Source organism: Canis aureus, chromosome 11 (genome assembly GCF_053574225.1).
Source record: "Canis aureus isolate CA01 chromosome 11, VMU_Caureus_v.1.0, whole genome shotgun sequence".
NCBI classification, from domain to species: Eukaryota; Metazoa; Chordata; class Mammalia; order Carnivora; family Canidae; genus Canis; species Canis aureus.
Genome location: NC_135621.1, coordinates 64251276 through 64267884, shown reverse-complemented (window position 1 = coordinate 64267884; position 16609 = coordinate 64251276). Strand labels below are relative to the sequence as shown.

At 33.2% G+C, this 16609-nt stretch overlaps 1 protein-coding gene across 3 annotated transcripts in view; it reads left to right on the top strand.

The window, feature by feature from the left end:
* Nucleotides 1-16609, top strand: part of USP34 (ubiquitin specific peptidase 34) — a 245570-nt gene that overhangs the window by 162237 nt on the left and 66724 nt on the right. For all 3 annotated transcript variants that reach the window (XM_077915546.1, XM_077915544.1, XM_077915547.1), the window contains exons 34-41: nucleotides 1341-1541; nucleotides 3885-3967; nucleotides 8054-8094; nucleotides 8229-8353; nucleotides 9583-9735; nucleotides 11074-11178; nucleotides 12859-12914; nucleotides 13011-13131. In XM_077915546.1, coding sequence (XP_077771672.1) covers nucleotides 1341-1541; nucleotides 3885-3967; nucleotides 8054-8094; nucleotides 8229-8353; nucleotides 9583-9735; nucleotides 11074-11178; nucleotides 12859-12914; nucleotides 13011-13131 — 885 coding nt within the window. The remainder of the gene's footprint in view (nucleotides 1-1340; nucleotides 1542-3884; nucleotides 3968-8053; nucleotides 8095-8228; nucleotides 8354-9582; nucleotides 9736-11073; nucleotides 11179-12858; nucleotides 12915-13010; nucleotides 13132-16609) is intronic.

Genomic DNA, 16609 nt, shown 5'->3' with positions numbered 1-16609 from the left:
CATTTCTTCTCCCTTCCCTTATATTCCCTTTCACTATTATTTATATTCCCCAAATGAATGAGAACATATAATGTTTGTCCTTCTCTGATTGACTTACTTCACTCAGCATAATACCCTCCAGTTCCATCCACGTTGAAGCAAATGGTGGATATTTGTCATTTCTAATAGCTGAGTAATATTCCATTGTATACATAAACCACATCTTCTTTATCCATTCATCTTTCGATGGACACCGAGGCTCCTTCCACAGCTTGGCTATCGTGGCCATTGCTGCTATAAACATTGGGGTGCAGGTGTCCCTGCGTTTCATTGCAGCTGTATCTTTGGGGTAAATCCCCAACAGTGCAATTGCTGGGTCGTAGGGCAGGTCTATTTTTAACTCTTTGAGGAACCTCCACACAGTTTTCCAGAGTGGCTGCACCAGTTCACATTCCCACCAACAGTGTAAGAGGGTTCCCTTTTCTCCGCATCCTCTCCAACATTTTTGGTTTCCTGCCTTGTTAATTTTCCCCATTCTCACTGTATATGTATTTGTATATGTAGAGTGAGGTTGAGGGTTTGGTGGGGTTTTTTGTCTGTTTCTTTTTTTTTTAAATATGGCTACTATTCAGTTTTCTACCACCATTTGTTGAAAGGACTGATCTTACTGAAATTTCTTTGTAACTTTCTTGAAAATCTGAATTGCTGAATTCCCTTCCGAGGTATATTGGTATAGCTATTACACAATTTGGCAGTGAGATTAGGAAGATAGGAAAATAACTGTTGAAGAGAATACTGTGAAACTCTCATCTTGCACAAGAATTATATCAATTTACTTGACATGTTTTTAAAATTTTAAGGTAGATCTTTAAATCAGAAATGAAAATTTCAAACTAAATATTATACCAAATATTTCTTTTATTTTAAATGTACTTATGTAAAGTACAAAATTTTCAGTTATTTTTTTAGAATTCTTGAGAATTGCTTTGGCTTCCAAAATATTGGATTATATTCTCTACTTGGCTAGAGAAACAACTATAAATACTTTGTCTCTTAATTCATGTTGGGGTAAATTACATTTTTGTTTACATTTTAGTAATTAAAAAAATTATACTACAATCTGAGCAGTAGATCAGATGACATTTGGATGTTTTCTTTACCTCTTAGTATCTAGATATTTTTTGTCATTTTTATAAGATTGGATTGTTACTCAACAGAATACATAAGTAGTAAAACTTCTTTAGCACATAGATAAAGTACTAGCTGTAATTATTTTTACTTTCTACTTTTAGTTTCAGGTTGTATAGTGGCCATGTTAAATTAATCAAAATAGGGAAATGACGTTTTCTTCTTATCCACAGTGGCAGCTAGACTGTCTTGCTTGCTTGCTGAAGTTAATATGCCAGTTTGCAGTAGATCCATCCGATTTGGATTTAGCTTATCATGATGTCTTTGCCTGGTCTGGTATAGCAGAAAGCCATAGGAAAAGAACTTGGCCTGGTAAATCAAGAAAGGCTGCTGGTGATCATGCCAAGGGTCTTCATATACCAAGATTAACAGAGGTAAAGTACAGAAGTTACCATTAAATTGTAGTAATGAATTCTATTTGTGTTTTACAAAGTTAAGAATATGGTAATGCATAAGAAATGCAATTCTAGATTACCACATATGACTTAACAGCTAAAGTGATACCTTCATTTTTTAATCCAGTAGTAATTATGAAATAGTAATATTTTTTAGTTCATTATCCAAATTGCAGGAATGAATTGTATGCTATTCTAATGTTCTCTAACTGTAGGATTTAATCATTTACACTCAGTAATTTATATACTGAATTTGTGAGAGCCTAGGGAAATAACCACACAGATGTTTCAACAGAAGAGATTTAAAATAAAGATTTGGTTTCACATGTCTGCATTGGAGGTCTAAACATATAAAAAGAAAATACTGAGGTAACCCAGACAGGTAACCATTCACCACTCCTGGGGTTTAAGGAACATACAGAAAAAGGTTGGGAATATCAGAAATGAGGAGATTATAAGAAAGGATCTTGTTGACCTGGGGTTTAGGCCTCTAAGGAAGGGGTTCTGCTACTATTTCTGAAACTAAATAGCTTCTCCTGGGTTAACTATGGTACAGTGTTAATAGAAAAAACAAGGAAGTAATCTCTGTCCCAGATTAGCAGAACCTCCTAGGAAATCAACTGGCAAAGGAGGAATTTAGTTTGTGATGTACCAGCCCTAGATTCACAAAGCAACTCTGTAGAATGGTAGATGCAGTGCTGACTAAAAATGGCACAAAAACTAGCACATCCAGCAGTATAATTAGAATTTTGTCTGTGGATTCTGTCATTCATATGATCAAATATTTGCCCTTTGAATGGCTCCATCTTTGTACTGGGATCTAGTGAGATCTCTTATTCATTTGTAACCTTTTGAGACTAGCACTTTACCTCATAGCTGGGAAAGAAACACTAGCGTAATGAGTTGTTTCTGATAGAGAAGTAGTATAGTGAAACCTAGATTGGAAACTACTAGTGAAAATTGAAACCTGATGCATATTTCATATTTCCCTTTCAGAATTTTGGAGATTAAATGGGACAAGTGACCTCTGCTAGGATTCCAAATCATTTACAGCTAATACAATTAAAATAGAACTGTGGGGACTACAGTGTAATCTAAATGTGTTCTACAGTGTTGCATATTGTTGACTACTTATTTTAACCTTGCATTGCTGTAATGTTTCAGTTACTTTTTCTCCAGAATAGTCTTCCTAGGTTATAATTTAAGAACTAAAATTGTGTTCTGTTAACTCATTAAATAACTTCAAAGCTTTTGACTTTAGTCATTTCCTCTTGAGATTTTAATAATAGTATTATTATTCACACATGCCAGTGTTTTTATAGTTTCAAAAAGGTGTTTATTTTTCCATTAACTTATCATAATCATAATTTATGTTAAGCTTTTGGGGAACAAATTTTTGTTATATTAATTCTAGAGACAAGTTATCCAGTTTGGATATCCTGTAGATAGTGTGGAAGAACCCTAATTTTTTTTATAATTGACTATCATGAATTATTTCATTTGTTGCCCATAAAGCCCTTTCAGAAGGTTCAAGTTCCAGGTCAGACTTTAAGATTCCAGCCTAAACAGCTTTCCTTGAAAGGGATAGGTTTCGTTGCTGCTCTCTTTGTTCTAGTGGCACATTGTATTACTTGTGTTACAGTGCTTTCTGTGTTATCTGCTACACTGGACTCACATCTCCAGGATGGAAACAGTGCTTAAAACATTAGTGCCCAGAAGAGTTGAGATCTGCTGAAAGGAGTCTATAATTCTCTATTTATATAAGTAGCAAATTATTTTCTCCCATTATATAGAACTTATATAGAACATGATATAGAAGAACCAGAACCTAAAAATTAAGTATGTATTAAAATCAAGCAGCTTGAAAGGATGCAAACTAAATGTTGAACCTAATGGTTTTTAAAATAGAATCTTTGCCCTGTATTCATTCTTTTCTCTGTTTATTTCAGGATGGTTGAGATTATCTGCCACTGCTTGGGTTTTTTCCCCTATTTCAAAAGCAAAAACTGTTTCATTCTTCATCACCCCAACAAACCACTGACATATGTAATAAATTTTTTTCACTCACTTGGGTGACATAAAGAATTTGTAGATCAAATATAAAGAATAATTTTGCTTTTGTATTTGTAAATTTTCTTTTTTTAAGTTTATGTTCCTAAGTTTGGTTACAGAATTCTGATTTTCTGATACTAGTATTTTTACAGTATGATATTCCTTATCTTGTCATAGATAAAAATCAAAGTAATTTGGAGTTTTGTGGTAAAAATGCATTTTTGTGTTTTAGTGTATTTAAAGATTTTTTTTAATGTTTTTGTTTTAAAGGTATTTCTTGTTCTTGTCCAAGGAACCAGTTTGATTCAACGACTTATGTCTGTTGCTTATACGTATGATAATCTGGCTCCTAGGTATGAAGTTTTACATAATTTTCGTATATACTTGTACCAAAAATATAGTGCTTTAAAACTTCATTTTGAAAAAATTTAAAGCTTAGCAGAAAAATTGTTAGGGTACCTCAACTCTCATACTTTCACCTTCATTTGCATATTACCAATATTTTGCCAATTTTATTACATATCATGAGTGTGCATTTTCTGTGTGTCTCTGTGCCCATATTTTTTCTTACATATTGTCCTGAGTTCTGTGGGAGTAAGTTTCAGATATGCCCATTTACCAATAACACTTTGATACCAGGACATTTTCTTAATAATGAGTAAAAGACTCAAATATAGAAATTTAAATATTGCTCTGATAGTGTTTATTTAATGTATGGTCCATACTCAAATTGTCCCATGAATATTTTTTTATGACACTTTTTTTTCCCCTTGGTCTAGGATCATGTACTGCATTTAGTTGTTATTTCTTCCATTTCCTTTTACCAGGGATACTTCAGTAGCCTTTCTCTCAAGATACTGACATTTCTAAGTACTTCACGCCCATTCTTTTATAAAACATCTTCCAATTTAGGTTTTCTAATTCTAATGTTTTTTATCTTTGTGATTAAATTCAGATGATATATTTTTATTTTTAGCAGGAGTACTCCATAAGTAATGTGTCTTTCCCAGTATATCCTGCTGATGTCAGTTGGTCTCATTATTAGTTATACTAATTTTTATTAGTTTATTTGGTTTCCTGCAGGTTTCTCTATAATAAAATTTCTGATTTTTACTAATTAAAAGTGACCTATGGAAAATGATTTCTCATAAAACTTTTGTTTATTGATTTTTAGCATTTGGTGTGATTCTTGTCTGAATTAAATATAGTAAATGTAAAGTAGTGATTTTCTGATTCTTAAGCATTCTTTTTCTGTTTATTGGTTGACATTCTGTTATAAGGAAGAGCTTTCTCTTCCTTTAAGTTAGTATCAGTTTGAATTCACGGATTTTTCAATTTGTTGTAGTTCATGACTATCACTATTCACTTTACTCAAATTATACCTGAGTTGACCTTCTCAAGCTTGTTCATGTCCTTTTGACATAGCCTTATTATTTAGAGCGGAAAGGAGTCATCCTTTTTTATTTTTTCCTGTCCCTGTAAGATCTTCAAGGCGTGTAGTTTCCTACCTTAGCCCTGAAATCAGCCATTTCTTTAAGAAGCTATAGTTCCTGTTGGTGGGAAACTTCCAAAAATACGGATTTTTGGTGGACTCTGCTACTGAGATTCTCTTGCTTCTGGGCCATTGGTGGACAGAGCTGGAAATGTGTGTGTAAGAATATAGTTTGAGCATGTAATATCCCATTTATTTGTGCTACAGTAGAGATTAAAAAATAATGTATGAAAAAAAATTTTTTTAAAGATTTTATTCATTCATGAGAGATACACAGAGAGAGACACAGGCAGAGGGAGAAGCAGGCTCCATGCAAGGAGCCCGATGTGGGACTCGATCCCGGCTCTCCAGGATCACACCCTTGGCTGCAGGCGGCGCTAAACCACTGCGCCACCGGGGCTGCCATAATGTATGAAATTTTAATACAGAAATTCAAGCGTGATAATTGCTGACTAATACATGGGGACCTGACTATACATGGGGGCCTTAGATAATCACATAAGCTATGTTAAAGAATGTAAAATTAATTTCTAAGTATTCTGTTGCTGCTTTGTTGGGCTGAAATTTGCCATTGTACTCAAATGATTTATAAAGCTGATGTAAACACGTTTGAAAGTGCTTAACCGTATTTGTGGCTAATCGCTGTTTTTAGATGCTTTTAAAAGTCACCTTCATAAGCAGTGGTTGAATGTAAATAGCATGATTATTTTAAGATTATTTCTTTTGTAATTTACCTTTCTTTTGACTCCATCTCAGTTGAATTCACATTCTTTACTTGATCAATATCTGCTTTACCCCACTTGACTCTAAATTCTATATGAACTGTATCTCATTTTGCTCACCATTATATTTTTAGTGCCAGATACCTTATCTCATTGTTTGTAAAACTTAGGAATGGACAACGTATAGAAAGGAAGAAAGTACTGTAAACATGTCTTTGATTTGTATGATAAAATATATTTTATACCCAGCCACCAATTAACTCTCCAGTTAAATCATATTTAACTCCTCCTCTGTGTCCTCACTAACACACGCACTAGCTCATTATCCCACGTACCACAATATATTGAAGTACTAAAACCATTCAGTAACTTTTAGTTTGCTTTTATTTCTTGAGAATTAAGGAATGTTCACTTTGTTAATGTTACACAAGGAAAAATAAACATGCAGGTTTGATACCAGCTGCTGGTTCACTCTGTGGCTGTTCTTGTTTTCATTCTTCCAGTTCCATTCTAACTTTTTATAATCTTTGTAATGTAAGCCCCCTTCTTTTACCCCCATCCCTGTATTTCTTAATCTGTGCCTGTTCATGCACTGTTACCTTTTCTTAGGCTCCCACCTTGAGTTCATAAGGTGCTAATAAGTTTATATAAATTAAGGCAGCTAGAACAAACTTCTTGCCTGTTATCAAAAATCTTTTTTTTTTTTTTTTTTTTAAGAAAAAGATTGTTTATTTGAGAGCGAGCATGAGAACTCAGGCTGGGGGCAGGGGAAAAGGGAGAAGTAGACTCCCTGCTAAGCAGGGAGTGGGGCTCTAGGCTCTAGGCTGCATCCCAGGACCCTGGGATGATGACCCAAGCCAAAGACAGATGCTTAACTGACTGAGTCACCCAGATGCCCCATCAAAAATTTTCTAATGCTACATATTTAAAAGGTGGATGGGTAGGTTGCTTTTGGTAAAGTTGGTTATACCAATATGATAATAATTAAACATGAAATATGAACAGATAATGTGATTTATAAGTTTTAACTTCTTGGTACTTTTTATTTTTTTAAAGATTTGAGAGAGTACATGTGCATGTGAACTTAGGGGGAAGGAGGAAAAGGAGAGGGAGAGAGAATCTTAAACAGACTCAATGTTGAGGGTAGAGCCCTGAGGCAGGACTCCTATCTCACAACCCTGAGATCACGACCTGAGCTGAAACCAAGAATGGGGTGCTTAACTGCACTGCCCAGGTGCCCCAGTACTTTTAAGTGTAAATCAATAATGTGGGTGAATGTTGCTTTCTGAGATTTTGAAAGGTGTTTTGTTAATTATAACAAAATAAGGATGCAAGGAATCAGTGCTTTTCTTTTTTTAAACGGAATTTATTTGTAAGACAAATAATTCTCACTTACTGGTTTTGTTAAAATGAAAGTTTTTAATACTTTTGTTTAAATTGAAGTAATACATTTTCCACTGAGTAACTAAATGTGTGGAGAAAAATTGATGTAAAATAATACAGAATTAAATTAGTTTTCTCTACTTTTTAGTAACTGGCTTTTAACCTTCTGATAGAAATTTGCATTAACAATACTAAAGGAAGGGCATTGTATGTCAGTGTAGGATTTTTCTTTTTTAAATTAGAAGTCTGAAATTTAGAATCTAAACCATTATAACCTTTCTATTTGTAATATTGCGTCTCTTTAGTAACTAAATCATGGGCACTTCTTTTCTTCTTTTTAAAGATTTTATTTATTTGTATGCGAGAAAGAAAGCACACGCGCATGAGAGAGTAGGGGGAGGAGTAGAGAGAGAGGGACAAGCTGACTCCAGGCTGAACACAGAGCCCAATGCAGGGCTCAATCTCATGACTTTGAGATCAGGATCTGAGCTGAAATTGAGTCAGATGCTTGACTGACTGAGCCACCCAGGTGCTCCATCATGAGCACTTCTTGAGGGTTCAGTTATTTCAGTCAATACTGTATTCACTTAGATTTTGTTCATTAAATCTGAACAGTCATATGCAGTGGTCTGTAATAATTTTTTTTCCATGTTTCGTTAAAAGATAAAGACCGTAGGAACAAATATTTTTCTTAATTTATTCTTTTTTGTTAAGGGTACATTGTATAAATTTTAAAGGGATGTTTGGTAATAAATTGAGTCCTTTATATTTTATTGCTGAAATTAATGAGTGGTGGTTTGTTTTTTTTTTTGTTTGTTTGTTTGTTTTTTTCCCTTTTACAGAGTTTTGAAAGCTCAGTCCGATCACAGGTCTAGGCATGAAGGTAAGTAAGGGTTCCACAAAGCTAATTTTTAATAGACAAAAATTTGTTTAACTAGGTAATCTTTAATAATGAACATTGTGTTTTCTTTACAGCACAGGCCTTACAGTCATATTTTTTTTCTAACTTCTCTTTAGTTTCACATTATTCAATGTGGCTCTTGGTGAGTTGGGCGCATTGCTGTTCTTTAGTGAAATCTAGCCTTGCTGATAGTGACCATTTACAAGATTGGTTAAAGAAATTGACTCTCCTTATTCCTGAGGTAAGATAAACACTGAAAATCAGTACTATTACTCTTCTTATTTTTTAAATTATTAGCATTGATAATTAAAGAGCTAATGGAAACAAATGGACATAATTCCATAAGTATATCCCATTATCTGGGATGTACTTATTAAACACTTTAAGATCTTGAGTGTTTTGAAACTATGTAGACTTAAATGTGAACATTAGGAGGCTCTTAACCATAGGAAACAAACTGAAGTTTGCTGGAGGGGAGAGGGGTGTGGAAATGGAGTAATTGGGTGATGGACATTAGCGAAGCATGTGATATAAGGAGCACTGGGTATCATATAAGACTGATGAATCATTGACCTCTATCTTTGAAACCACTAATACGTTTTATGTTAATTAATCGAATTTTAAATAATTTTAAAAATGAAAAAACTGAATGTTAAAAGTCTATAGCATTCATATTTTTCTTTTTCTGAAATAAAATTTTGATTATTTTGCTTTGGAGTTGTGAACATTTTCTGGGAAGAGCTAGAGTTTATTTTGGTAATTTATATTTTAGAAGAAGCTTCTTTTCCTTTTTCTATTTAATTGCAGTGTGTCCTTAGACACAAGAGATAATAAAAATAAGTCAAGTATATTTTGATTCCAATGTAAACACTGAAGGTCAGTATAATTGTCACTAACTGCATCTTGATATTACACTATATTCCTAAATGAAATAGTAGAAACATACTCTTGCTAAAAACACTTAACCACAATAGTCAAAATAGTTACATCTTTTTAAGACAGTCCTGTCTTAATATACTTAAACTCTGAATTGAATGCATATATATTCTTGTTCTGGCTGTGTCACAGGCAGTGATTGTGACATTTGGGCAAGTCCCTTAGAAACTAAAATGTTTTGGTATAAGTACTTTCTAAATTGCTTCTTGTTCTGCAAATATTTTATCTTTTTATTTAGTTTATAAATAAATGATTATGAATATCCTCTCCTTTGTCCCTTTTGTATTTGTTATTGTTACATTTATTTGGTGTTTTTCATGTCCACATTTGGGAATTTCTAACATGTTTATACAAAGCACTATATACGTTGGGGGTACTTTATTTGATAATATTTATGTGCATTAGTATGTGATCAGAACTTTGCATTTAAGAAATATTAAAGAAACCATCTAACATTATTTCAGCTGACAATTGATTTTAAGATTAACTTTTTAAAAGTTAACTCAATCTTTGGAACTTGCTTTTTTCATCTAGACCGCAGTCCGTCATGAGTCTTGCAATGGTCTTTATAAGTTATCTCTGTCAGGGCTGGATGGAGGAGACTCAATCAATCGCTCTTTTCTGCTATTGGCTGCTTCAACACTATTGAAATTTCTTCCTGATGCTCAAGCACTAAAACCTATCAGGGTAAGATTTTACTGTGTTTAGGAGAGGCTCTTTTTTCTTCTTCTTTTTCTTTTTCTTTTTCTTTCTTTTCTTTTCTTTCTTTTTTTTTTTTTTTTTTTTTTATTTTACTTATTCACAAGAGACACAGAGGGAGAGGCAGAGACCTAGGCCGAAGGAAAAGCAGAGTCCCTGCAGGGAGCCTGATGTGGGACTTGATCCCAGGACTGCCTGGGATCACAACTTGAGCCACCTATTTCTGCAATTTTCTTGCCTCCACGTTTTTATCATTGTATTATATACTCGCAGTAATTTTGAGTACTTGTGTACTGTATGTAGTTTTTACCAAGAGGATAGTTATACAGTTTTTAAAGTGACAGTATTGTGGACATACTGTGTCCATGTTACACCTGGGAATGGAATCTATGTTCTTTGATTTCAGCTCTTTGGGGTCTCCTTTGGATATTGTGTTTTGGAGATAGCATTTGTTCTTACTATAATCAAATGATAAAAACATAAATGTAGCTTTCTTCTCCTTCAGTCACATAGATTTCTTTTTTTTTTTTTAATCTTTATTGATGTCCTAAATTTTGAATTTCCTTTCCTTATCCAGGGTATATACTGGCCTTGTAAAAAGGCCTTTTACAACATAAAAAACTCAGAGCTCATTTACTAACCCCAGAAATACGATGCATTGTAGGATTTTTTAAAAAATTTTATTTATTTATGATAGTCACAGAGAGAGAGAGAGAGAGGCAGAGACATAGACAGAGGAAGAAGCAGGCTCCATGCACCGGGGGCCCGACGTGGGATTCGATCCTGGGTCTCCAGGATCGCGCCCTGGGCCAAAGGCAGGCGCTAAACCACTGCGCCACCCAGAGATCCCTGCATTGTAGGATTTACTATTTTCCTCCTTCATATTTACTTGTCATCAAGTCTGTAAGATATATATATATATATATATATATATAAGGTGTTTTTTATGTTTTAGATTTTAAAACTATAATAAACCATTGCATATGGGTAGATTTATTCATGCTTATCTTTTGTAGGTTTCTTTTGTTGACACATTTTCATTGAATTTTTAGTTCATAATACATTATTTAATGTTATTTATATAATTTTTTCAAGTAGGTTATAAGAAATTCAAGGGTAATGTTTTTCTGAAAGTTCTTATACTCTTCCCTTTTTGATCTCGTTATTCTAATTTTACAGAAGTTAAGAGTGTTCTTTCCATTTTTTGTTAAATTTTGAATACTGTTTTTACATGGATTTAATTTTTCATAAGGTCTGTCGTTTTGTATTGTGATTTTAAGTTATCCTTTTTAAAATGTTTTCACGAAGTTTAATTCTTTTTAATAGATAGATGATTATGAAGAAGAACCAATGTTAAAACCTGGATGTAAAGAGTATTTTTGGTTGTTGTGCAAATTAGTTGACAACATACATATAAAGGATGCTAGTCAGGTACGTTCAGAAAATTATACCTTAAAGTGTGCATGATCCATCCAACATGATAAATATATGTTAAAGACTTTATAGAAGTCCTTATTTTTAAGGGCATTTTTATCATTCTATAAGAGTTGAAAATGCCTTAATTATTTATTGTAGTTGGACATTTTTGTTTTGCCCGAATTCTTTTTTCTTTTTTACTTTGTCCTTTGTTGAAATATCTTCATCTGGTACCTATAAGTAATTTTCTATTTCTTCTGAGTAAGATTTGTAGATATAAAATGTGACTTGGAATGTAAAATTTAGACTTTAGATGTAAATATACAGTGTTCTGTAATAGCATGTGGGTTTGGAGTTTTGTGTGCAAAATAAAATTGCAATTCAAAGAGAATTTATTTTAAGGTTAAAAAAATATTAGTTTACTCATCTAATTTTCTTAAACTAAAATAGTTTTAAACAGATGCTTAAAACAAGTTAATTTCAAAGACAGAATTGCTTTGTAAGTCTCTTCTCCATAAATTGAGTAAGCTAAAATACATCTTAAGTGTTCTCAGAAAGTGAGAAACACTTTTAAGAAGATACATTTAAATATTTATGAAACATTTTCTCTCTTTTAAATGTATTTTAACCCAAGAGTGGCTGCCGGGCTCAGTCAGTACAGCATGTGACTCTTAATCTTGGGGTTGTAAATTCAAGCCCCACAATGGGTGGAAAGATAACTTAAAAAGTCTTAAAAAGTGTATTTTAATCCATGTACATTTTATATACACTTTGCATTTTTAAAAAATCCTATAATATTTCCACTTTCTACTTTTAAGGAGCAGGGTACATTGAATTCTTAAAATACTTTTCATTTGAGAAATAATTAGAAATACTGAATGTGTTTTAACTTGATTATTCATATCAATCAGATAAACATTGATTTCTTTATTTAACCTGGGGTTGCCCATTTGAAGTTGGAATCTAATATTTCTTGGTTGCCAGTCAGCATAATTTTTTCTTAGAGATCTGAGTTTCTTGAGAATCCTTTTAAGTTTTGTGTGTGTGTGTGTGTGTGAAGTGTTTTAATTTTGTTGCTCAGTTATAATGAAAATTAAAATTTTCTAAAACCTTTAAATTTATTTTTTTGAGAGTGAGAGCGTTTGAGGTAGGGTACAGTGGGGGGAGGGGCAGAGAGAGGGGGAAAGAGAGACAGTTTTAAGCAGGCTTCATGCCCAGCTCAAAGCTGGCTCAGGGCTTAATCTCACAACCCTAAGAATATGCTTAACTGACGGAGCCACTTAGCCCTTTAAATTTATTTTTAAAGCCCATTTATAAAAGGTGGTGGTAAAAACAGGCCTTCATGGGCAAATTAACTGGTATTGTGGATTATATGTCAATAAAATTGCTAGAAAATAAAACAATAAACCTTTGTATCTTCTCCATACATTACTATGACTATCATAATTTGTTACTGACATTCCATGGATTCTCTTTGGAAGGACTGTCAATGATGTGTTTATAATTATATTAATTGACATTATTTATAAGAGTGACTTATAAGAGTATTATTTATAATTTAATTAGTATTCTAATGAATTCGGGAGAACCAAATTCTTACTATTTACAAAGGAAGGATGTTTTTTGTTTTAGTAATCTCTGGCTATTAAACACAAAAATCTATATTTGAATTTTATATTTTCTCTTTGTATTAAGACCACACTCCTCGACTTAGATGCTTTGGCACGACATTTGGCTGACTGTATTCGAAGGTAAAATTTGATGTGAAGTTGACATTTATATCATTGAGGAAAGATAAAGGACATAATTATGTGAACTATCTGTTTTGTTTGTGTTCCTTTTTGTAGCAGGGAAATCCTTGATCATCAAGATGGTAATATAGAAGATGATGGGCTTACAGGACTCCTTAGGCTTGCAACAAGTGTTATTAAACACAAACCACCCTTTAAATTTTCAAGAGAAGGACAGGTAGGTATTAAGAAATTCAAATGTTTATATGAAATATGGTTGAATATTTATTGTTGAATTTATGTGGCTATATTAAATTTTCTTAAACATGCAAACATAAAACTTGCTAGAGTTTTATTGTGGGTAGGAAAAGTTGAACATTGAATAAAATATAAATGCTAAGCTTATATTTAGCATGCAGAAACAAATCCTATGACTTGTACACAGAAAGGTAACCTCTACTCCAATTGCTGTAGGGTTGAATATTTTGAATTAATAATATTCAGAATTAATAAGTAGTCATTAGAGTACCTCTCTTACTGGTTTCATATTTTAGAAGCCCATTTGACATAAAATCTATTATTTGATAAAATCTGATGACTATACCCACAAAAGTCTGATTACTCTTTAGATTAAGTTATTTACTCTGCCATTAGCAGTTTTGTCATTGCCTGCATCAAGGGAGGGAGTTTTGGTTTGGAGGATTATTTACTTGAGGTTACTATTTGTGGTAAGAAACTCAGGAAAAACCAGGAGGATGGGATAGTCCTCATGAGCATAGAGTTAGGGATTCTGAAGATAAATTTAAGGTGACAGTCTTACTGTCTTATTCTATACTACTTCCCCTATTTGACAAAGTCCCTTCTTAGGCTATTTTTCTAGGTCCTTTTTAAATTTTTCCTATACTCACTGGGAATAATTTGATCTAGTTTTACTGGTTGAAGTATTATCTTACATAAGCTAGTATATAACTTTTATTCTAAAATAATGCTGATTTCTTTGATAACATTATGATGTGAAAATCATTGTAAAAAAAAAAAAAGTTTTTCAATAGTGCAAAGGGGAGATCCCCATATATATGTTTGATTTCCCATGATGCTTAGGTGATGGATGAATGGCCTTCCAGAAGTTTCCATGGACATATTAAATGCTCAAGTATATCATTTATATTAAATACCATTCTGTGATCTGCTGTCTTTATTTTAAAAAGTGAATACGCTAAAAATATATTTTAAAAAATTAGATACATAAAGAGGGAAACAATTTTTTTATTGACATTTATGTTGTTATTCCTTTTCCAAAAAAAAAAAATGCAACTGCGAGAAACAACCTCATTGCATACCTTTCCCATTATATATTCCTATTCTTAAAATAAATTTGATTCATTTTGATCTTAATTCATTAGTTTACAAAAGGCTATATCTTCTTATTCTCCCAGCTGCACTATTTTCGAATGTTTCTAGTGTCTTTTTCTCAGATACTCCCACATATGAAGGGGATATCTGAGACATTGCTTACATGCAAAGTCTGTCAAGTCTCACTGTTGCTTTAGTTTTATATCTTCAGTTACTGTTGAAGATGAGTGTCTTTTTCTGTATGTACTGTCTATTCATGTTGTGAATTTTCTGCTTATAATCGATGTCTATGTATCTTTTGTCATTTTTTTCCTCATTTGTAAAATTCTGCATTTTGGAAATATGAAAGAGAATTTATTCTTTTTCTCTCATTTCCAGAATTCTTTTTTGCTTATCTGTGTTTTTTAAAGACCACTTATTTTTTTCTTCCGTTTTGTTTATTATACAGATAATAATCTTATCAAAGTTTTGAGCCCTTATAAGGTAGATGTTATTAGACTCTGTTTTGACAAATGATGAAATTAAGGCATAGACAGGTTCAGCAACTTGCCTCACTGAAGTTACCCATACACTTCACTTAGCCGAGCTTCTAACCACTATGCAATACTGGCTATAGATGTTAAAATTCTAGATACATGGCTCTATGGTTTGCTTTTTTCACCTATCTTAGAGTCTTCTTATCAGTATATACCATATATAGTTAATTTATTCTTTTTTGGCAACCACATAATACTCTTTGTATGTATATCTATACACACACATATATATCTAACTAGCTCCTAATGATGGAAGTTGTCTTACACTCTTATAAGTGATATTGCACTGAAGATGTTTATGTATCTGGTCACTTGGAAAGTCTGTAGGAAAAGATTCTGAAGTAGAATTGCTGGTTCACAGGGTATGTATCTTGTTGACTTTGGTTGATACAACGATGTTGCTTTCAATGAATACTGAGCCAGTTTATGGTTCCACCTATACTATATATAGGTGAGTGCCTATTTCTTCACATTCTTACCAACCCATTATAATTATCAGATATTTCATTTCTGCCAGTACAGTAGGTAAAAAAGATTCTCCCAGGTTTGTTTTATTTTTTGTAATATGAGTAAGGTTGAGCTTCTTTGCAGGTGTTTGAAAACCATTATTTTGTGTAATCTTTTCTCTGATCTAGACTCTGGGTAGAAAGCTAGGAGGGCAAATGTGTTGGGAATCTAGCTAGGAAGTTTGGAGTGGTTCTGGAGAGGGATGATGGTGAAAACGCGCTTGGATTTGGGATGTTTATTGACGAAGGTAGAGCTCATAGACTGCAAATTTGGATAGGATTGTGAAGTGGGAGAGAAAGACTCCATTTTAAGCCTAAGAAATTGAGTGAATGATAATTCCATTTATAGAATATATAGGATATATCAGGATATAGGATATATATAGGATAGATCAGTTTTGAGGAGAGGTAGGAGTGTCAGAATCAGATCTATTTTGGACACATTAAATATGAAATGTATATGCAAGTGGAGGTGTTTAAAGCAGTTGGTTTGGTGTAATATTAAGAAAAGTTTTCCTGGGCAGCCCCTGTGGCTCAGTGGTTTAGCGCCACCTTCAGCCTGGGGTGTGATCCTGGAGACCTGGGATCGAGTCCCACATTGGGTTACCCGCATGAAGCCTGTTTCTCCCTCTGCCTCTGTCTCTCTGCCGTGAATAAATAAATAAAATCTTAAAAAAAAAGAAAAAAGTTTTCCTTATCTTCTAGGTATTTAAAATGTATTTTCTACTTTAATGATTTTACTTTATTATTTAAGAATTCTTAAAATTTTCTGAGAATTTACTGTGGTTCAGGAATGAGGATTTTCTCTTAAAGAGCCTTCTAGTAAATATTTTAGGCCCTGCAAGCTAAATACAGTCTCTGTCACCGCCATCACCACTGCTTCTACTGCTTTTTCTTTCTCGTCATGCTCTCTTCCTCCCTTGTTCACTTTTCCTCTTTCTCCAGTTTTCTAATTCCCTTTTAAAAATATAAACCCCGGGGACCTTGGGTGGCTCGGCAGTTTAGCGCCTGACTTTGGCCCAGGGGTGCGATCTTGGGGTCCCGGGATTGAATCCTGCATCGGGCTTCCTGCGTGGAGCCTGCTTCTCCCTCTGCCTGTGTCTCTGCCTCTTTCTCTCTTTCATGAATAAATAAATAAATAAAATCTTTAAAATACACACACACACAAACCCCATTCTAATCTCTACTACATTGCATGGTATGTAGCAACAAATATATATTTAACAAACTGATGATTAAGACTCAATCCTGATCTTAAGAATTATTTATGTATTTTTTAAGAATGGACAATTTAATTCATTTTTTTCAGCAGGTAATTATT